We start from the raw sequence: 23,217 nt of genomic DNA on the forward strand, positions 1-23,217 counted from the left end.
CCAAGGACACATTAATTTTGACCAGAAGACAGTAAAATGATAGACCAAGCTCAAGACTAGAGGCCACAATCAGAGCTTCTTGAGTTTTGAAAATCGATGGTCACAATTATTGCTGTGTCACGATGACAGCTATTTAGATTTCTGAATTAAATATCCCTCCCCGCAACATGCACACTCGCAAGCATGCACCCCCACACCCTGGATTCCAATATTTGTTATTTCCTTAATATCATACTGTGGCTAAAGCACGCACCCCAACATCAGAAAAAACTGGATTCAAATCTCAAGCTTACCACTTTCCAGCTATAGATCTTATGTATGGTTAACCTCTCTGAGACTCAGCAACCTCATCTAATCAAATCTCATCTAATCTCTCTACCACATGAGAAAGATAACATCTACATCACAGTGCTGTTTGATGACTCTGTTGTTGGAAATGAGACATATAAAGCATAAGGACCTCAATATCCTAGATATCTGTTTTGGTCATTATTGATTTCCTGAGCCTAGAACAGCACCTGGCTCAAAACTGTTGAATGAATTGATGACTCTCTACTGTGCATTGCCAGCTGTATAAAGATGGTAGTTCTTGTTAGCTACTAGGTATTTCCTGACAGCCTTTGTCATACAGCTGTCATACTCTACCACTGAAGCCACCACTCATCAGATGGCTGATGGACTGACCATGGACACCCCCAGCTCAATACTCTGCTCAGACTCCCCAAACCTCACAGGGACATGAGACAAAGACATGGGTATTGAACGAAGACTCCATGAACTCTGGACTGCTGTCCAGCCCTCTGAAATTCAGGGGTGGAAATATCTGTTATGAGTTTGGTGACCTGGACCTCAGGCTGTAGCAATATCACTTGGTATCACTCACACTAGCTCAGAACTTCCTGTTCCTGTTCCCTTCCTCCACGGATAGGGAGTAGAGCTCGCCATGGCAAAGTTTTAAAAACAACGTTTGTTACAGTAGTTAGAGTAACAAAACCTGCTTATGTTTGTTGAACGAGTATTGCATTCCAAGAATGATGACTTTATTCCTTTTAACTATTCCATTTCTTCTCAGTTTACTGGGGGAGGCTGGCACTGCTATTATTGCCACTTTCCTGCTGAGGAAAGTGACCCTTGGGTTAAGTCACCTGTGCACAGAAGTGGGAGTGCTCAATCAATGGCAGAGTCAAACGTGTCTCTGTGTCTCTCTAGCTCACATTCAAGAGCACGGGGCTGTATGCCTCCCCCACACGAGCAGGCAGAGGGCAGAATTGCAAAATAAGAGAAGCAGAAAGTGCACGAGAGCTCATTGATGCTCGTTACTGCAGGGATTTAAGTATGTCACTGGCCATATCATGTTTCTCCAAACCCAGCAATCACATGAGTATCCATTTACAACTATGAATTCATTAGGCCTCTAGTACATGGAGGCATCAGAGAGTGTTGAGAAAAGCATGGTTCTAGAAGCAAACTGCCTGCTTCACATTTAGCTCCACCATGGACAGTTCTGTGACTGAAGCAAATGAACGTCTTCCTGGAATCTTCGGCTTCCTTGCCTTTACAGGGAGGATCACAACAGTATCTACTTGACAGATGCAAATGGTTATTAAGGACCCAGGTAACGTCGACTATGATAATCCTGTGGTTATCGTTGGTGTTTCTAAAAGTCTGATCAATTCTGGAGCTGCAAGATGATGAGTCGGTCGTGGTGTTCTACTCTTAATCAGGCAGGAAGAGAACAAGGACACAGGCGAAGGCAATGGGACAAGCTTCTCTAATACACTCACACAGGTGCCATGAGAGCTCAGAGAGGACATCTAATTCAAGCTACCATGTGAGGGAGGAGAGGCCATCAAGGCAGTGAGCCTGTGGATGGGAGGGTGGGGGGCCTGTGACCCTGGAGACACAGGTCGGAGGTATGTCAGAGCCATTCTAGATTAAAGGCCATCTCTTAGGAGATGCCAAGGGAAGAGTCCCATGGGCAAAACCACTGCGTAAGAAGGTCCCTTCAGCTTATTATTAGCTAAGCCCCTTGGGATATCTCAAGAAAGACCAGCCTCACACTGAATTTTTGGTTGGGCTCCAATGTATATACTGAGAATTCCTAGAACAGGCAAGTTGACACAAGAGAACTCTTGCCCAGAATGGTCTGTTTACTCAGTGGATATGAATTACCCTGAAATGCGTGGAGCAGGGGGTTGTTTAGCCAATGGCTCTGGTCCCATTTACACAGAGGATGTCTGCTCCTATACTGTTTATTCTGGAAACCACAGCAGTGGCACAGCTTTGTAGCCAGGCCGACCTGGTTTGATTCTGGCACTTTCGCACAGTGGTTTCACCTTGGACACATGAGATGTGCCGGACTCCATCTCCTCAGATGGAACTAGTGAGATGTCCTCTGCATGACTGATGTGAGCTTTAGAGCAGCTCACTGTGAAATACCTACTGTGGCGCTTGGCACGTACCAGACATTCTATAAAAAACAGCAAGAGCAGACATATTACTGGGGGCTTACGATGCCTTGGACACCGTGTCTTGAGCTTTACAACAGAATTTTATTCTGCCAAGCTTGACTGCTGGCTGAACCATGGCATGGTGGGCCCTAGCAACCTCTGTTGAGGAATTCCAAGGATGGAATCCATGGCAGGGGCGGGGTGTGTGGGGGTGTGGTTTCATAGCACCGTGTGCTGCCCTGCTCATTTTTAATTCAGCACTCCAACTTACGGCTGCAGTTGGTGAGCAAACAAAGCTGTGACCTGGCTCTTCCTAAGTAGGTATCAATTTCTAGGCCTTTCCTGATATAACAGGTTTTTGAGGAGTTTTTCCCTGAGCCCAATGTAACTGGGGGGCTGGGAGAGTCCAGCTACTGCCAACTTTACCAAGGGTCCTGGGATCGAGTCTCACATCGGGCTCCCCGTGAGGAGCCTGTTTCTCCCTCTGCCTGTGTCTCTGCCTCTCTCTCTCTCTGTCTCTCATGAATAAATAAAATCTTTTTAAAAAATTAGAATTTACTTTCAATTTAAAAGGAAAAGAGAGTGTCCCTTTTACATAGTACTATGGCAACACAATGACTCTAAAATACTAATTAGTGTTCAAGGCCCACCCTGAAGGTTACTCGCTGCCTGAGGCTTTTCTGATTGCTTCCATAAAGCAGATCTCTCCTACAAAGGAGAGCCCAGACATTTTGTCGAGGGGGCGCCAGGTGGAGGGAGTTGTCCAACGAGTCCTTACCATCTTCTGCCTTGTATTTCACGGACAGTGGCCCACGCCTACCTGTCTGACTCTTCCTACTGAGCGTACTTCACACTACCTTTGTAGGATGGTAAGAATCTAAGACAACAGGAGTATTTCACGGGTCAGAAGCTGTGGCAGGTTATTGAGGAAGAAGATGTTACTGACACATATCAAATTCTAACTCAGTCTTTAAAATAAAAGTTTAAAATGCTAGTTTTCAGGTCCTTATCACCAGAAAGCGACAAAACCTAACCAGAAAATTTTCTATTCATTTAATGAACAAAAATAATACATTTTGGTCTTAATATCTATTTTTGTTATACAACAGAATATATAGGTTGTTATATAAAACATACAACTTATATTTTATATAAGTTATCTGTTGCTCTTTAATGTCCAGGCCTCAAAGGGAATTTGTAGCACCAAAAGCAAGCTACCTTAGCTATGATGTGGTAGAAATATTTGAATACCAGTAGTTCTCTTCAATTTAATTTTCTATAAATACGTTCTCTTGAATACAACATAATCTCTTAAAACACAATTTTCTCTGATTTGGTCTTCATGTTGCATTTTAGTGCTGGAAACTGTACTTACGTGATTCAGGTATAATTGATGGGTGTGGGGTTTTTTGGAACCTACTCAAATTTATGACCTATGCAGCTTACTAACTTGCTTGACTGAGTAGACATCCATGCATTCACTCAGCTTCCAAAGGTATGGTTCAGTCTTCAACTTTTATTATTGTTTTTACTTGAAATAAAAATGTACTGCTACTTCCCTGTCACTGCTGACAGCAAAATAACGAATTAGGCAATGAATAGCACCACATAAATATAGGAGGTACGGGGCACTTGGTTTCGACTGTACACATATTTGTGAATCAATTATAAACCAAGCTTTCTATAACCATCAGAGAACAGAAGCCTATTTTTTGTTTTTATTTTTTCTTAATATATAAAGATGAACCACAGACACTTCTACTTCCAGGCACCAGGAAGAAAGGCCTACCAGATAGTGTGGCTCCCTGTGTAGAAAACCACCATAAGACCTGGACATGATACAGGGGGCAGTGATGTGAAGACCCGGAGAGTGAGTAAGCAGACACAGGGACAGAGGCAAGGAAAAGGCCCCAGAATCCACCTGTGCTTTACCTTGATTGTGGTGGTTGCTACGTTTCCTCATACTGCATACGTGAAGTGTATAAATTTTATTATGTATATAGGTACACAGTATATACTTCTATCTGTTTTGATTAAGACATTCATTAAGGCATTATTAGAATATATATACATAGTGGGGCACCTGGGTGGCTCAGCTGATTAAGCAGCTGCTCAGGCAGGTCATGATCTCAGGTCCCAGGATTAAGCCCTGAGTCAGGCTCCCTGCTTCTCCCTCTCCCTCTGCCTGCCCTCCCCCCTGCTTGTGCTCTCTTCTCAATCGGTCAAATAAATAAAATCTTTAAGGAGGAAAAAAAGAATATGTATGTATAGAAAGCTATGATTTTCAAATGGGTCCTTTGGATGGCAGATAAGGTTTAACACCAGCGCCTGGCCCAAGGAGACATTTATGCCGGGGAAGCTGTTTTACCCTGGGCAACAAGTGGTTCCTTCTAGGGCTGATCGAGGACAAAGAAATGTGTTGTCTGCAGCTATATTTTCTGCCTCCTTCGACTTCGGCAACACCTCTCATTGTCATTTTTGTAACTTGCTTTGAACTGATCCTTTTCTTTCTCTTCTTTCTACCAAACCACAGTCTTTGTAAGCAAAAAGAAAATTAGTAACAGATGCAAGCTTATTTTTAATGGTCTAAGACCAAATTTTCTGGACTTAAAACAAACACTTTGTCCCCTCAAAGTTCTCTGATTCCATGAAGATCCAGCTGTATGCTCTCACTACAATTTGTGAACCAAAAATAGTTTCATAAACGAATTGTAAAGGAACTGCACCACAGAATTACTCATTGTACTCTGCTTATTTTTTATTTTTCATCATCTCAAGAACAAAAAGTTTAATTTCATAGATATTTTGAGAGAACTTTTTTTTTAAGACTCTAAGCTCTATTCTGGTCTCAACAATTTTTTGTTTTTGTATTTGAAGAGAGATACTGGATTATCCAACAAAGCCTTCTGTTATAATTGGCCAGGGTTCAAAGATAGATGTGTAGAAGTCAGAAGCACAGAATGTTAATTCCAGTAGTTAGAACTCACTTGAGAAGACCCAAAGACATTATTATTATTATTATCATTATTATTATTACTTTTATTAAGTCACAGTGCTGGGCTTAGTAATTTGCAACCAAATAACACTTCTGGCAAGGGATTATTTACATCCTCCTACTATCCCAGATTCTTCTTGAGATAAAAATGTGAAATCTTTGGGCACCTGGGTAGTAGCTCAGTGGTTGAGCGTCTGCCTTCAGCTCAGGTCATGATTCCGGGGTCCTGGGATCGAGTCCCGCATCAGGCTCCCCACAGGGAGCCTGCTTCTCCCTCTGCCTGTGTCTCTGCCTCTCTCTGTGTGTCTCTCATGAATAAATAAAATCTTTTTTAAAAATGTGAAATCTTTCATCACCTCTAGAGTCAAAAGAGATTACCTTTAGAGAGAGGAAGAAAAAAAATAAGGAAGTTTCAATTCTCATCATGGTTTAGCCATTAAACACCTATGGGGCCTTGGGGAAACTACTGGATCATTCTTGCTGCAGTTTCTTCATTAGTTAAACATGCAGGCTACACTAAACGAGTTCTAAAATCACTGGGAGTCCACCACTGCCACGGCTGACATTACAACCTCTTTGTGCCTCCTGATACACAAGAAGGGCTTCCCCACACCTGCTCAATACAAGTTTGGGCTCCACACTCAGAACGACCTGTATTCAAAACCTGTCTACTCCACTCATCACCTTGTATGGCCATGGACTGGCCACTCAGCCTTCCTGGGCCTCAGGTCCTTGTCTGTAAAATACCTGTAATACTGAACTCACAGGTTGAAGGACTAAAAGACATCATGTACCTACAGAGACTAGCAGAGTGCCTGGCGTATACAAAGAGTGTTCAATTAATGTTGGCAGCTGTTACTGTTCTTTGATGACCACAGCCAGGCTGGCCTGAACCATGACCTGAAGAACAGATACAAGGGAGCAAATCACAGCTACACTTAAGGATAAACTTTTAACCATCAGCTCAACAGCCTCTGACAACATTGTCGTTCACAGTGGCAATCAGATGGCTTTTTTAAAAAGGCTTTATTTATTCATGAGAGACAGAGAGGCAAAGACAGGCACAGGGAGAAGCAGGCTCCATGCAGGGAACCTGATGCAGGACTTGATCCCAGGACCCCAGGATCACAACCTGAGCCAACAGCAGACACTCAACCACTGAGCCACCCAGGTGCCCCTCAGATGGCTGTTTAATGAGCTCTGGTTCAGAGCATACATGCACTGCTGGTGACCATATTTGTGACCTTCAAGGTCCTCTCCATAATCTGCAGCCTTCATCTCACAGAAGGCTGCTTATGACAGGAGTTTCTGGTACTAAGAAACTCCTGGTACTGGTACTAAGACCTCAGTATTCCAGCGGTTGTTTCCCCACCATCACCCACAGGCTGATCCTGCCCAGCTGTATACCCATCATTAGCAAATTCTGGATCCTCACTGGTAGCTAAACCCAGTGACTGCATTCCTACATGTCTCCGTTTATCTAAAATGATGATCATCATGCTCACCAGATTAGGGATCAAGTAAAATATGACTCCCAGGAAAGACATTGACAGTTATATCTTGGTTTACAAATTTGGGCAATTCATAGAGCGAGATCTAGGAACTACTTCAGGAGGTCTTTCTTTTCCGCCCTCCTTTTACTGAGGTTCCTGTTTTTTCTCTCCTTCCTTGACTAGTACCTGGCACAGAGGTCAGCACATCATGGCCTCCAGACCAAATCCCACAGCCTGATTCTTGATTCTGTAAATCAAGTTTCCCTAGAACTCAGCCATGCTCACCTGCTTATAGAGCATCTAGAGCAGCTTCCAGGCCACAGGGACAGACTGGAGTAGGTATGGCCCCCAAGCCTAAAATTATTCACCATCTGTGGCCTAGAACACGGCTAGCTCAGAGTGGACAGCCAATATCTTTGGTTAAATATCATCGTTATTTTATTGACTACCCAACAAATATTTATTTAATGACTCTAAGGGCCAAGCGCTGTACCAGGTTCTGGAAGTACAAAGATCTAAGACTGCAACGGTGAAGAGAGATGGGGCCCCAACCCTCATGCTGCGTATGGTTTAGGAAGGAAAGACAGAACATGACCATCCAAACAGTTATTTATGTACAACTGTGATGAGCATTAACAAGGGGGAGAGTACCAGGAGTAGGAGGAGGATATAAAAGACTTCACTTTATTCTCAGGAAGACTTCCCTGGCAATTGCCATTTGATGTGAGCTGAGACCTAGAATCCTGGATTTCTTGGTTCTGAACAGTCAGGGAAAATGAGAGTTTCCTGACTTTACATGAAATACAAATAGACTTTAGCATGTTTTTCATTTTGGGCTTACTCCATCCATCCATCCATCCATCCATCCATCCATCCATCCAGGAATTAGTTAAAGAAATGTGGACCCTAATAAAGTCAAAGGCATTTGATTTTTCAATCCCCTAAGAGGAATGCCAAGCAACAAAAAGTTTAAGACCAACAATATGACAATCATAACTCATGTTCAGTTGTTAGAAACCACTGTCAACGCACAATCAAGAGACAGTTCTTCAATCAGCTCTGGTTCTTGAAGCACAGAAAATCAGCCTAAATTTAATAATGTTAATTTTCACACTTGGGGAGATTTGATTGAACATAAACAGATGCCCTGCAGCCTGAGTGTGCATCTGATTGTTGGGGGTTTGAAGTTTCTCAGCGCTGCCTGTCAAGGTTGATCAAGTGGTTTCAGCATGCACCTGCTCTGCTTTCCAAATTCAGCAAGGCTCGGTGAGCCATGCAGGCATTCTTCAGGAACATGGCCCATTTCCCCACCCCAAAAACTGTCAGGCCGTGGCAGAGAAGGTGGGTGCTGAGGTAGATGGAGGGAGGATGCAAGGAGGTAGGAAGCAGCCTTACAGAATAAATGCATTTTATAAAGTCTTTGCCTTTCCAGCACTGCTTATCCCTCAGAGCCCTGTTGGTTGAATCAGGTTTATTCTATTTCTTTAGAAAAAATGGAGGTATAGGGACATGAAGGAACTGTCTTCAAGTCACTGAGTATATTAGTGAGAGACTAGGATTTAGAAGATGTAGCAACTGATCCGAAATTATTTGCTTAAGCCTATGCCTAACAAAACCTTGATATTTAGGACTGCACAGTCCTATTAAACATAGGGGTTGTCTATAAAGAAAGTCAGTTAATTTAGGGCAAGAAAATTTTCTCTACTTAAATGATACTGCCTTGGCAGGCTTCATGGTCCCTTCCCTTTGCCTAGGCTCTCATCTGGGGTGTCTGGAATGGTGTACGGATTGGTCAATGTGAGCACCTGGCCGGTTGCTATGAAAATCTTCATATACCACAACCAACTTGCATCCTCAATACAACCACAGTGGAGTCAAAGAGAAGGAGTCAAGGAAACCAAAGTCAACTGTATTAATACCAACTTTCAGGAAAAATACTATTAAAAAATACTATTAAATTCTGTCCTTACTAGTAAAAGGTTTCCCTTACCAGGATAGCTTCCTATATATACCAAAAAAGGAAGCTTCCTATATACCAAAAAAGGAAGGAGGGAGAGTTGAAGCCAAAAAGGGAATCTGGGCAATTTTTTAAAGGATTTTATTTATTTAGTTGAGAGACAGCACATGCGCATGCAGGAGCAGGGAGAGGGGCAGAGGGAGAGGAGGTAAAGGAAGAGAATCTCAAGCAGATTACACACTGAGCATGGAGCCTAACACAGGGCTGAACCTCAAAACCCCGAGATTACGACCTGGGCCAAAACCAAGAGTCTGATGCCCAACTGACTGAGTCTCCCTGGTGCCCCCTGAGCATTTGTAAGTGTCTTCTATTCTGACAGTTCTTTTACTAATTTGCCTCATGTCTTCAAGTAACTGAAGATAACCCAGTTATCTCTAAATATGACTGGGAGATATTGAGCTAAAGAGTATATTTTGATACTGATGATGTAGAAAGAGAATTTCCAGCCTTATTGTTATGAGGGTTTTTCCACTTTCATTCACTCCCTTAATACACATTTATTGAGTGGCAGGTGCATGGAAAGATTCAAGGGCTTTCAGTGAGGGTTGGGGATGGGTACTGTGGATACTGGTAAAGAATGTCTACAGTTCTCCCATCTAGAGGAGGGCATCTGTGCAAATAAATCCCACCCATATGGAATGCAGATGGAACAAGCACTGCAGTGGGCTCTGCTCCAAGTTGGGAGAAGCTATAAGCACCAGCAGGCCCAGAGGAGGGAAAAACCAAGCATCCATACGTGACAACATCTAACCTGTCCTTCCTAATGAAGCCTGATGGAAACCTACAACGGGATGTAATGAAACCCAGTGAGGATTCAGAACAATCTCCTGATGCTCCATGTGGGTCAATGGAACCAATGTTTATGTCACTGTAACTTCTGTCTTGTGTTTCACACAAGCCCTTCTGGGAATCACCAACACTAGATGGGAGTTCTTCCAGGAAATTACATTAGTCTCTTTTATATTCTACAAGGGACAGAAAATCAGTGCCTCAAACAGGATTCAAGAGAAAGATGATGATTACAAGATGCACGGAACATGGCAAATCACTGTCATTCTTAAAATAAGTTGGTCACAGACAGTTTTTGGTGTTAATTTCCAACTCTGTGAGAATTACAGGAGAAATCATATCCATATGGTTCTGACTTATTCACCCATTATTCAAAAACTTAGACAAATAACGGAATGTCCAAAACATCTTTTTTTTTTTTTTTGTAAGAGAGGAACACATTTATTTATTTATTTATTTATTTATTTATTTTTTTTATTTATGATAGTCACACAGAGAGAGAGAGAGAGAGTCAGAGACACAGGCAGAGGGAGAAGCAGGCTCCATGCACCGGGAGCCCGACGTGGGATTCGATCCCGGGTCTCCAGGATCGCGCCCTGGGCCAAAGGCAGGCGCTAAACCGCTGCGCCACCCAGGGATCCCTAGAGAGGAACACATTTAACAGCTAGAATCTAACTTACATAGACTAAGGTTTAACCAAATATGATGAGCCTATGAGGCCTCAAGAACCCCAAAGAGATGGAGACAAGTTCTTGCACATTGTGGAACATGGCTGATTGGGTTTTTTAAAAGATTTTATTTATATTTTCATGAGAGACACAGAAAGAGAGGCAGAGACATAGGCAGAGGGAAAAGCAGGCTCCCTGCAGGGAGCCTGATGCAGAACTCGATCCCAGGACCCCAGGATCAGGACGAGCCAAAAGCAGACACTAAACCACTGAGCCACCCAGGTGCCCCAAACATGGCTGGTTTTATCCTGGAATCACACACATATGCCACAGCTAATCAGCTCCCACTCAACTCGAGAACGTGATAAGATAATCTCTACCAGTCTAGTTTCCCTGTATCTAATATTTTATTTTTGGCTTTTTGGCCGAAGGGCATGGGAATTCTGCAGAGTTATCAGTTTTCAGAAAGAAACTGAGAAGACAGAGCTAAGAATGACGACAGACATTCCCAGGACACTGCCTTTGGTGGCCAATGGCCCACCTCTGCTTTGTGTGTGTGTGTGTGTGTGCGTGTGCATGTGAGAATGTGCACAAGCGCATAGGTGCAAAACAAACAAATGGGAAAACCAGGGATTTCAGCAAGGTAAAAGATGTTAAAGGACAAAGAAGCCCCAGTTTCACACAGACAGACAAAATAAGGATTGTCTAGATGTCCTGTTTTTCAGGAGCAGTTCAGTTACAAAAATATTCAGAAAAATAAACACACAAATCCAGAAAACAAATAAAACTGAATTCCTCCAAAGCGAGTGATGCAACACCATGAGGTGATAGAGAAAAACAACTCCTCACAGTCATCAAACTCCTAAAGACTTCATTCAGTGCGATTATTAATACAGACAAATTTCATGACCAAAGGGGGTCAGAATAATCATCCGGTTTAGTGTTCATTTCAACCTGTAGAGCTAAGTAGTAAGCACACCAGCAATCTACAAAGGTCTTTGTTGGGCTCCAACTTAAGAGCCTTGAGTGTCTTCAAAGGCAAACTAATCTGGGCAACAGGGATATTTAGTGATGGGCCCTTCATTATCTGAGAGAGCTTTACAAAAGCCCTACTGGCCAACTGTACTACAAGATTTCCTTGGGTCTTCTTGGCCCTGGACTCCTAGATTCAACATGAACGCCTAACAAGAAGTCCAAATGAGCCAGTCTCTACTTTCTCCTTCCCTCTAATTTTTCCATTGGCCAACGTGTTTGTTCTGGCCTTCACAACTTAGCCTTAGCTCCTTGGCTTGTGTTATCCAGAGGAGTTACCACTGTTTGGTCAGCAGTCTTTATTTCTCTTACCCAAGGGCTAGAATCTCAAAAGATTCACTTGAAAAGGATGGTTCCTTTTGAGTGCACAATGTTTATAACTATTATTACTAAGCACTTAAAAAGTCTTTTAATAATAGAGTTTCTAAAAGGATACAGAAATGGGACACATTAATGACGAAGAGAGATGGTAATTCCAGCCTACCCTTCTGTCACACCAAAACCTGACAGAGGACACTGCCCATCACCAGCCTTCTAGGTATGTCTGCATCTACTGTTATACCTGTTCACTTAGCTACAGGCTAGAGCGAGAGATGACTCAACATACCCAAACCTTTACTTGTTAGCTAACCCCAACCTGCTTCTCTTCCTGTTTTTTGGTAAAGGGTGATCATCTATCCAGTTGCTCAGTCACACCCCTTTCTCTGGCTCTCTCACTGCCATTATTCAACTGGTCACTGAGTCCTGCTAATTTTGTCACTTACTTCTCTGTCCCCTACTTGCCATCACTACTTCTGTCTTAGGTGAGGACCCTCTACTCCTCTTGTCTAGATACCAAAATATCTGTTAACCTGTCTCCTTACCTCTAAGTAGTCCCTCGTAAGTTTCTCTTCTACTGTGCCTCCCAAATTAGCTTCAAAAATATACACCTTGTGGACAGTGAAATCATAAACACATTTGAAGAAAACATAGGTGAGTATTTTTACAATCCTGGAGAATGATAAGCATTTCTAAGCAGGATATAAAGCCTAGGAGGCATAAATATGGTTACTTAAAAATATCTCCTATAACATAAAGAACATTATAATCAAAGATTAAAAAGAAAACTGAAGAAAATACCTGCAACATATACAATAGAGAACATGTTAATTTCTTTCATATAAAAAGAGTTCTTACAATTCACTAAGAAAAAAATCCTATCTGCAAATTAGAAATAACATCTCAAGTCCATCTCTTGCCACACCAGGAAAGGAAGAGCTATGCAAATAATTACAAAGTTGTGATGAAGGCACAACTATCCTGTAAAGACTAGGTATTGAAAAGTTTGTTAGATATCACTGGTAGCAAACCTGCTTCATATACCCTGCCTAGATTCAACTATATTACACATTGACACTGAGATACCTTTAAAAGGTTGAAAAATGCCTCTGGACTCTCTTGTTTATGCCTTTGGAACAGTGAAGCATGTTTGCACAGAACAAATCATTCCCTGTAAAACTGGAAGGCCCTCTTTGCCTTCATTATTGATGTTTTGGCTTTCTGCCAGAGGTTAAAGTTTTCAGGAACATTTCTCAACTCACACAACACCAAATCTTAATATTCCATTAGCAGAGTCTGGGCTAGGAGGCTACAGCCAATGCCCCTCAGATGAAACTAACTGGCTTTTCCATTTTGACCTGAACTAAATGACAAAATAATATCCCTTGACAAGAAGGTAGAGTACCAGCAGGACACTTCCTCTACCCAGGCACATGGTCATCGAAAAGCCATATTTTAAAATCCTAAATGCAAAGAGTACAGATGACTCTTCTTTTGAATGAAAGCTCAGATGAGATGGTAGATCGACTGCACCCACAAGAAGAGAAAAACTCTGTTAGGAAAGCTAACAATTCAAGACACTGATACAGCTGTTTATGTAAATCTGAACATAGGCCAAGTCATCTACTGTAAGACACTCAAGGAGTCTGCAGCAAAATCCCTTGAAGTATCAGTGTCCATTTGCCAAAACAGAATTTAAAACACGAAACTGAGACCAATAACTAGAGGGCTACCATGAATAAATTTGGGGGAACCAAAGGAGCTCAAACCCAACCAAACAGTATTGGAAATTAGAAAATTTAACTGATTATTTCCCAGCCTTGAAAACATATGGCTGTACTCAGGAGCCAAGCGTCAGAATACCACCATTGTACGAGGCATGGCCAGTGTCTGAACACATGACTTTCTGTGGTGGGAACCAACTATCTTTAGTTTGTGAGCTCTTGATCTACAATGTTGCTAAGAATGCTGATATGGGGGCACCTAGGTGGCTCAGTGGTTGAGCCTCTGCCTTTGGCTCGGGTTGTGATCCCAGGGTCCTGGGATCGAGTCCCACATCGGACTCCCCACGAGGAGCCTGCTTCTCCCTCTGCCTGTGTCTCTGCCTTTCTCTCTGTGTCTCTCATGAATAAATAAATAAACCTTTAAAAAAAAAAAAAGAATGCTGATACAGAAATAACTTCAATTTTCTAAATAGCTTCAAAAAAAAGAAAAGAGTAGGATTTTTACATTTATGATTATAATGGGTTTGCAGAGATTCAATCTCTGATCAATGGCTTCTCAAAACCTATTTGTTTCTATCATGTGCCTCTGGTTCGATGAATAAAATATTCTCCCAATATATCTAGAGGTCCAGGGTGCCAATGATCATTTTATTCTGGACTGCAGTGGGCTCAGTGACTTTTGGAAACAAGCACCACACATGGAGATGCATGATAAGACTCTCGGTACCTTGATGCTGCTAGGGGCAGCCAGTCCGGAACTGCTCAATCTGAAGAGCACAAAACATGCCAGGAGGACCAGATCCCAACATGGGCCTCCTTCCCTCTCTCTAAGTGGTGAGTGCCAGGAAAGACTATGATGTTGCTATTTCCTGGAGGATGTTAGAGAGGAACCATAGGTCAGAAGGACAGAATAAACGTTGCTGAAATAATAGAAATCAGCCTTGGCTTTGTGTCTGGCAGACCTAGGCCCCCTCCAACAGCTTCTATGCTACATGAACCAACAAGGAGCAAACAGCCTACTTAAAAACCTACTTAAAATTAACACGACTCTTTCCTCAGGCCCTCATTTTTTAAGAATACCAATTTGGAGAATGTGGAGACTCACTCTGGGAAGCGTAAAGCCCCTCTGTGGCTCTGTCTTCATGCCCATCGTATTCTCTGCTAGACAGCTGCCTATTGGCAGTCTCCAGGCGATCTGTGAACAGAAAAGAAATGGTCATGAAGAAATGCATATGGATTTAAGTCACCATCCCAACCAGAAATGACATAGGTGCCAAGAGCTGAGTATGCAGATGCTAAGGCAGGAATCCCAAACTGAATCACTCATGGGGAGAGAAAAGAGTTTCCAAAATACCCAGAGAAAAGTCTTCAGATGCACATTCTGTCCCTTCATGCAGTCTAATGTCAGCAGCAAGAGGCAGCTGAGCACAGGATCTGACAACTGCATCTCTGCCTGGAAGGCCAGCAAAACTGTTTGGAAGTCCTTGAAAAGGGGCTATATCTCCTTGGCCTCAAACCCAGTCCTAGTCTATCCCCAACCACCAGTCCTACGTCTAGCCAGTAGTGGGGAAGCAAAAAAATAGAAATAACAATTATGTAAAAACCAAAATTTTTTTAAAAAGGCAAAATGGACCCAATGGATGAAGATTCTATCTACTGAGTTCTATCTTTGCTCAAACCACTTGGTTTGAGACAAGGCAACCAAAAAGTGCCTGGGCTCGCTGGAAGACAAGTAAAATGTTATGGGTTAATCATTCTGTGTGTTGGAGACTGCCAAGATCCTACAGCAGGTAGCTTCCACCTTTCAAGGAATTTATACATGTCTACTCTTTTCACAACTGGGGAATTTTTTTTTTCCCTCCAAGAGGGATACTGTCTAGCTCTATCTTCTATGCTACATCCAGCAAGTATTGAGTGGTGGCTTTCAAAGTGCTACCAAATGACTCAGCCTGGTGTGGGAAGGGTTGGGCATCCAACATTGGTGTTTTCACACAATCTCCCTTGCAAAGTTATGGCTAAGTACTTTTATTTTGTTATTTTTTAAGATTTTGAAGTTATGTTTTTATTTTTATTTTACTGAGGAAATCTGAAGCAGATCATTAGGTATTTTTAAAGCAGAGAAGGAGCTGCACACGTATACTCCCTCACCTTCAGGAACTCGTGCACAGAAGTTGCCACCTCTTGGGCCTAGGGCAGCAACCCACAACCCGCAACCCACAAAGGAGAAAAGAACAATCTTGTTCTTTGAGCGCCCCTGCCCCAGGTGGCTGGACTTCCCAGGACTACTGGACACACTGTGAACCCGAAGCCAGGCTACAGCTACACGGGAGTCTGGGGTGGGGAGCATGCAGATGGGGCCGGACGTGCCTCGGAGGTCTCTGTTGAAATCATGAAGCCTCCGGATCTCGCCTTCCAGTTTGTTTCTCATCGCCTTGTCCAGTGATTCTCGCTTGGTAGTGGACTTGACCAGGCTCTCATAGGCTTCTGAAATTCTCTGAAGTTCTTTTTCAAACTGAAAGAAAGAAGTGACGTGAAAGTGAGATTCCTGGCATGCTCCCGTATTGCATTTGTTAGCCTGCCTCTCTGATACTCCGAGTGTGAAGGCCATGTTGCATGTCTACACATCACAGAGTCGATTCTACAACCCTTCTGCCCGCTAAGGGCCACATCAGGATCCTGTAAACAGCAGGTTCTCAAGTTTGGCTGGACCACCTGATGCTACCAGTAGAAGTCTCTCAGTACAAGGACCAGGGAGGGGTGAATTTAAACCTAACTTCAACCTCCTGTATTTTGTATGGCAATTTATAACTAGTATTATTCTTCTCACTTTAGGAAAGGGGAAAATGTTAATGTACAGAACAATGAAAAGACCACAAGCAGAACCCGCATTTCCAGACTCCAAGTGCACTGCTCTTCCAGGGACCTCCCCCCTACCCCCCAAGGAATGTAAAACCCACACGAGAAGAGGCATCAGTACACAGCATTTTTAGCCCTTTGTCTATGAACTTATCTACATAAGGACTAAAGACTTGTATCTAATTACATACAAACGCATCACAGAAAACCTCTTTATATGAACGAATTGAAAGATATGGAGTGAAAATCGTTCTTTTTTCATTTTTCACTAAGTCAAGAGATGTATGCCTTTAATCTCTGGCAGATTTAAATCTACAACAAGTAGCTGTAATTGTTCTAGCAGGAGTCTCCTATAGTAGTGCATTTTTTGAAGTAGACATCAACTCTCATTTTACTCTTGCATCGCATAAATGTAGGAGAGGAGCATGGAACCTCCATGCGCTGCTGCTCTGAGTTGGACCAGAGGGCAGGTGGGGAGGGCTGAAGCACTAACACCCCTCACTGGACACCGAGACCTGCACTGTGTTTTCACTTGGTCCACAGGAGAGCCATGCCACCAGGAGCCAGGCTCCCTCACTGCCTGTACCTCAAACTGCTCAGATCAGAAAGTCCCTGCTGAGATCCCTAGAAATAATACACATCCTGATACAGCAGGTATCTACAGCACGTCTTCTATGTGCCTGGGTGCCAATGATACAGAAACAAGTAAGATCATTTCTGGTCTTGGGGAGCTCACGGTCTAGCACTGGCCTCTACCCAGGCACACGTGCTTCTCCAAGCAACATGGTCAGGGCTGTGGCAGTTCTGTATGCTCTCACAGCCTCGAGATAAAGTCACTTTGCAGGGGTAAGAAGAGGTTTCTCTAAAAAAAAGATTTCAGGGGATGCCTGGGTGGCTCAGTGATTAAGCATCTGCCTTTGGTTCAGGTCATGATCCCAAGGTCCTGGGATGGAGTCCTGTATCAGGCTTTCTGCAGGGAGCCTGCTTCTCCCTCTGCCTATGTCTCTGCCTCTCTCATGAATAAAAAAAAAAAGAGAGATAGATTTCAGAGAAAATGTCACTTAAAATAAGCCTTGAAGGATGAACAGGACTTTGCCAAGCAGGAAAGGCCAAAGAGTGCCATTGCCAGAAGAAAGGGCAGGAGCCACGGCACAAGGCCATGAAAGAAAGTGTGTGTCTCTGATGTTAGAGGTAGTCCAGGGACAAGAGCGGGACATTAGGAAGCACCTCGGCCCAAAGGAAGGACTTCAGGGGCATGGGAGGTAGATTATGGAGGGTGGAGGGTTATAAGCAGCTGGGCAGCAGGACCCTGTCTAAGGTTTTAAAGAGATACCACTGAAGGAAGAGGTTGTGCATGGGGGTAGGAGAGGAAGCCAGAGGAAATGAGCCCAGGTGAGAAGCTCACATGAATAGCTCGATGACAGGCGACAAGGGCAGGAACCAGCACAACTGAAAGAACAAACTGTAAAGATGCTGATGAGTCAACAGACCTTCGAGAGTGCTCGGGATGGTAAAGGAGAAGGATGAACAAACACACACACAAGCATTTGGCGCTTAGAAGACTAAGTGATGAGACAGCCCAAACAGGTGACAAGAAGCTTTCACAGAGCCAGGAAACCAGGCTGGGTTCGGAGGCACCCTGTCTGAGGTGCCTGCAGAGCCGCTGGCAAGCATTTCTGGGGAGCAGGGTTCCACCAGAAGTGGGAGAGGGGTTGTGTCACTGTGTTGCTGTGTCCAGATGACAGCTGAAGTTAGAAAGCGGAGACCACTTAGGGAGATGAGCAAAAGATGAGAGAGAGCCCAGGATGGAGCAAGTGGGGGGAGGTGTTGGGGAGGGAATGGGGGGATGGAGGGCGGGGGTGGAATATCCACACTGCTCAGCAGGTGCAACAGAGGAGCCAATGAGCGAGATGGAAAGCCGGCAGTGCCATAAACTTAAGGAGAGAGGATGGGGTCAGTGCCCCAGAGGTTACAATGGAACCAGGAAGACACATCTGGGAAGAGGCCAGTGAGGAGGCTGGATATCATGGGGACTTCCACAGAGTGGCCACCAACTACCATGGGATCTTCCCAAAGGTCTCCTCATACCAGAGCTGGTTCTTTCATGGGACCCCTCCTTTCAACAGGCCTTTCTGTTTCTTCCAAAGATACCATGAATTATTGGTAACGGGGCAGCAGAGAGAACAACATGTCCTGACTCCTGTTCATAGCCCTTCCCACAAATTATGTTCCTTCCTTTTAATTTTTGTTTTCCAAAGAGATAGCTCCAAAATGTACCACCATTTCTATGTTAATTTCACCTAAAAATGATGGCCGTTGTTTTCAGACAGATGGGCATGTCTCAGGGATGGACAGTTCTCTTCGGGGGCCAAAGGGTGTCACCTTGTGCTAGGGAAGCCAGCACAGACCCTGAGGCATCCCCCAGGAGGCTGATGCTCCTGCTTCCCATCCAGGACAACCAGGAAGCCTTCCCTCAACTCCACAGGACACAGGAACTTTTCTGGAGTTGATTTCGTTCACCTGCCCGGAATTCTGTTGTGCATGTGACTGTCACATCTCCCATCTGTCAACCCCTTGAGTGTAGAAACATCCCTCAGGGCCTACAACGGTGCCCTGTCCCTGACAAACACAGATCAATGAATGAATCTTCAAACGTAGGACTCTTAAAGACAGACTCAGGCACTAATAAACTACACCCGATTGTGCATTCGCTCCCTTCCGCAAAGAATTTCCCTTTGCACACTAAGGAAATTGTAGGAGCCCTACAGTGGCATGGTTTACTCTTCCAAAACTCAGGACCCGGGATATGCTTGTAGCTGCCCAGTAAGGCCAAGGGTCTCAGTTCAGAACAAGGTACTTCCTGTGGGAAGTGCCAGCTGTCATGATGGAGACATTACTCCCCTTTGGTGTGGTTAGGGAGGACAGAGCTATGGCCAAGGTAGGAAGTTCAAGGGGGTGCAGATTTTGATTCAGCAAAGGGGAGACTTTCCTAACTATGTTTTCTGGAAGTATGCCCAGTAGGGAGCTTCTCTCCTCTGGGCATTCAAGAAAAAGATGAATGATCTCCCTTCAAGGACATGAAGCGAGGATCCCTAAGGGGTGGGAAACTGGCAGAGAATTTTAAGAATGTTCAGTCTAAAGCTCTATGATTTGATTGTACACTCCTTCAGAACAGGAACCATATATCTTCACGTCCGGAACATGTGAACCCCCCCTGATGTTCGTTAGAGATGAGGGGAAGGCTGGATAGGCTGGCTTTTATATAACCCACCCACCCTCAAGCCTCCCAGGCCAGTTCAGAGTCCCAGTACAACCCAGTGAAGACAGCCCTGGGTTTGCCTCCACGGCACCCACCTACCTTCCAACCGATGTCAGGAGGCTTTCAGGCCAAGTGGCATAGGCCACGGAATCCCACAGGGAAGCACTCCCTTGTTCCAGAAACAGAACTAGGAGCAGAGTGGGAAGCCTGGAGAAAACCTGAGCCATTCCAAGTTCTAGATACTGATATCTTCCCTGGGCCCCTTCAAGCGCACAGCCCAGAGACCTGCAGGACAAAGACCGGCCACAGATGGCCCCATCAGAGCCACCACTGCTGCACTGACCACAGACCAGGGTCTTGACGCAAGCAAGCCCAGGGAACCATCAATACTGGCTCCATCCCTTCAAATGCCCATGTGTGCCTTGATGACTTCTGAGACCGACCCTCCCAACAGCCCACCGTCTGGTCCCACTAATTAGGTTTAGCTATTAATTAGGTTTCAGGGAAACTGGGAGGAAAGAGGAGCAAATAAGTGACCAAAAGGAAAACCTACAAATAGCTTCTCTTTCTGGGGGTCCTCAGCCGTCATTCCAACACCAACAGCGATAATCACCACCTTGCACCTCTCTGGAAACAGGGTCTTCCTCTCTAGGCCGCGCTCTGGCATGCTCACACTCTCAGTTTAGTCATGCCTTCCTGCTCTGTTCCTGGCTAGGGCCTGTCATAAAAATTCATCTATTTCTGGTTTTGCCCTTACAACGAATCTCCACGAAGGCTCCCAACACCGTGAGGATCTGAGACTGGATGTTATTGCTGGCACTCGGTGGCCACATCCTCTGGCACTGTACGTGTCTCCACCTGAAGCAGGGTCATCCTCACTGAGAAGTGAGGTCATCATCTCATCCGATGGTCCCCGCCCCAGACTTGCTGACAGATGAGCCAAGCCGTGCATCCCATGTGCCGGGAAGACCTGGGGCAAGGCCCACCTCAGGGACAAGCCACAAAATGTTAAGTCACAGACTCCATGCAGCCCTTGGGTCTCTTGCTCCTAAGTTGTTAACAAACAGCCAGGGAACTACTGATTAATACAGCAGTCTCCAGCAAAACCTGGGTGTTCAAACTAACAAGTCCAGTTTGATATATGACTGGTTAATGATGTGATGATTATAGAACCATTTATAATATTCAAGGGACAGAAGGAGTTTTGAGTTCCAGAAGGGAAATAACTTTTGATTTTTTCCTCTTTCAATCATCAAAATCCTTTTGGCCACAATGTTTAAGAATTATCCCCTGTGCAGGGAAGCTGAGTCCCTGGGAGATTTGATTTTGTTTTTCAAAACAGACATGTGCACTGAAATCAAGAGGGAGACGTTTTAACAGATCAGTGAAAAGTACATGTTAATAAAGAAGTCAAGAAAGAAAAACAAGACCTCCCAATTTCTGCATCTTCCACGTAACTATTCAAAGACAGCCAGGGAAAGACCCAGAACCAAACTGCGCTCAGGTGGGTAAGACAGGTCTGCCACAGGGCTTTGTTAGGGAGAAGAAAGGTCTACTTATTTCCCAGGAGGGACTGGGAAAGTTCCCTCTCAAAGTTCCCAAAGTTCAGATGGCGCCTAGAAGGAAGCTGCCCCGGGAGGTATACGAGGCAGGCTTGGGCCTGAGCAGTGACTTACAGCCAAGGCCACGAGACAGTGTGCTGGTTTCCCAGCTGCTGGGGTACGACTAGGGTGGGAGTGAGGCCACAAACTTTGGGCAGCCCATTTGTTTCTGGCTTTCATTTCTTTTTTTCCCTCCAGGGAAGGCATCCAGAACTCTCTAAGCCAAGTCTGGTCTTGACTCCAGAGAGCTGCAGACCTTTTCGGTGGAAGCTCTGCACGAACGTGCTGGGGCAGATTCTGTCTGTGAACATTTGTACCATCAAACCCACTGCTTCCAGCCATGCAGTGCCAGGAAATCAGAGGCCCTGACCACTCCAAAATGCTGACCAGCAAAAAGACCACACCTTAACCTAAGAGGTGAACAGTCCACTGGCCAGCTAGCCGGGAGCATTAACTGTCACTTGGGACCAAATGGCAATGCTCCTGTAGTCAGGCAGCGTTTCTATTCCTACCTTTTCTCTTTATAAAAGCCCCTGATTGTCTAGGACAGAGCCAGGTACTTAGACTCTTATAAGACCACTCCTACCACACAGGCCTCCTGGCTTCCAGAAAGGAAACTCTAGTGCCCTGTGGCTCTGCTGCCCCAAAATACCCTATATTGCCTTTGCCCCCTTCACTCTTCTGTTCTCCCAGAGGAATTTCAGAGGCTGACGCTTTTCATCATGAAATCACTGCCTACGCCAGTTCACCTTGCTGGAGGCTTTCCTACATGGCTCTCAGCATAAAGCTCTACGAACGAAGGCCGCCACACACCCTGGTGTCCCCATGACACCGACATGGGCTGGAATTGCATGGCATCTCCCCACCTGACAAATGCCAAACAGAAGGATGGATGGTGGGCAATAATTGGGACCATGCTGCTTCCTGCAGAGACCAGCTAATGAAACCAACACAGCAATCATTGAGGTTCCTGGATGTCAAAACAAACCTGTCTCTCCCAACTCACTCCTCTGTGTTCCCTTCAGCGCCCCCTCTTCCAACCGTCCACCTGGGGAAATACTACTTACCTGTGGGTCTCAGACCCAAGGCCACACCCCTACCATACCTCCTGCAAGCGCCTAACATTCTACTGCAGGTAGGAGCTTGGGTGACATGCCCACTTTGGGACTATAAGTTCTTCTAAGGCAGGCCCTGTATCCTATTTCTTTATCTCCCTAAAGCTCTGCACAGTGCCTGGCATCAAAAGGGGCTGCTGCTGGTCACTGCGTCAGTGCATCCACCACCCCATAAACAGGTAAAAAAATTCTGTCCCCTCCAGAGAACCATCTCCCTCTCCTGCCTCCTACGAAGGTCACATACCTTGTGGAGCTTGTCAGCATTGTCGTAGTAACCCTGAAGTTCCTGGTGAAGCACCCGGTTTTCCTCAGTGAGGATCTCCACCATCTGCTGGGCTCGCTCCACGATGGCAAAGGCATCAGGACCAAGCTGCTGGCTGGGTGAGGCGGCCGGTGGAGGCTGCGGAGCAGCCAGGGTCATGGGAAGCGGCAGTGGCAAGGACACGGAGTGCAGTGGCCCGCTGACAGGGGGGTTCTGGGAAGACATCGGGCTGTGCTGCTGTACTGTCGACGGGAACGGGAGCTGGCAGGGACGGCTGCAAGGGAAGCGGAGACTGGGCATGAGACCCCGGGAAAGCAGTGGGAGGAGAAAGTCCCAATGAGACATGGACTAGCGACAGGCCCCTGCTTCCACGGGTCATCAGTGCCCTGTACTGGCAGGTTCGGCCCCTCACCCACAGACAGATAACGTGATCGCCCTCTGGATCAGCACCGTTTTGGTGGCCAGGCCCTGCTCTCACGAAGCTCATGTTCTTGGGGACAGAAACAGGCAAGTCATCATGCAAAGCCAGGTCATTGCAGAGTAATGGGACAGGAGGGACTGAGTGGCTAGTTCATACTGAGAGGTCGGGGAAGAGACGCAGGTGCCTGAGCTGAAGTCTGAATGGCAGACTGGATAGA

General features: G+C 45.1%; 1 protein-coding gene and 1 long non-coding RNA gene across 12 annotated transcripts in view; one reads left to right on the plus strand and one right to left on the minus strand.

The window, feature by feature from the left end:
- The window catches only part of AMOTL1 (angiomotin like 1), a 170,081-nt gene that overhangs the window by 26,258 nt on the left and 120,606 nt on the right, over positions 1-23,217 (minus strand). For all 11 annotated transcript variants that reach the window (XM_035703702.2, XM_049098818.1, XM_035703700.2 and 8 more), the window contains 3 exons: positions 22,562-22,853; positions 15,854-15,998; positions 14,592-14,681 (listed from right to left, as the gene is read on the minus strand). In XM_035703702.2, coding sequence (XP_035559595.1) covers positions 14,592-14,681; positions 15,854-15,998; positions 22,562-22,853 — 527 coding nt within the window. The remainder of the gene's footprint in view (positions 1-14,591; positions 14,682-15,853; positions 15,999-22,561; positions 22,854-23,217) is intronic.
- On the plus strand, positions 1,985-22,566 carry LOC118351770 (uncharacterized). Its single transcript, XR_004807704.2, has 3 exons — positions 1,985-2,767; positions 4,219-4,320; positions 21,401-22,566. It is a non-coding gene; the product is annotated as an uncharacterized LOC118351770 (long non-coding RNA).

Source organism: Canis lupus, chromosome 21 (genome assembly GCF_003254725.2).
Source record: "Canis lupus dingo isolate Sandy chromosome 21, ASM325472v2, whole genome shotgun sequence".
Taxonomy (NCBI): domain Eukaryota; kingdom Metazoa; phylum Chordata; class Mammalia; order Carnivora; family Canidae; genus Canis; species Canis lupus.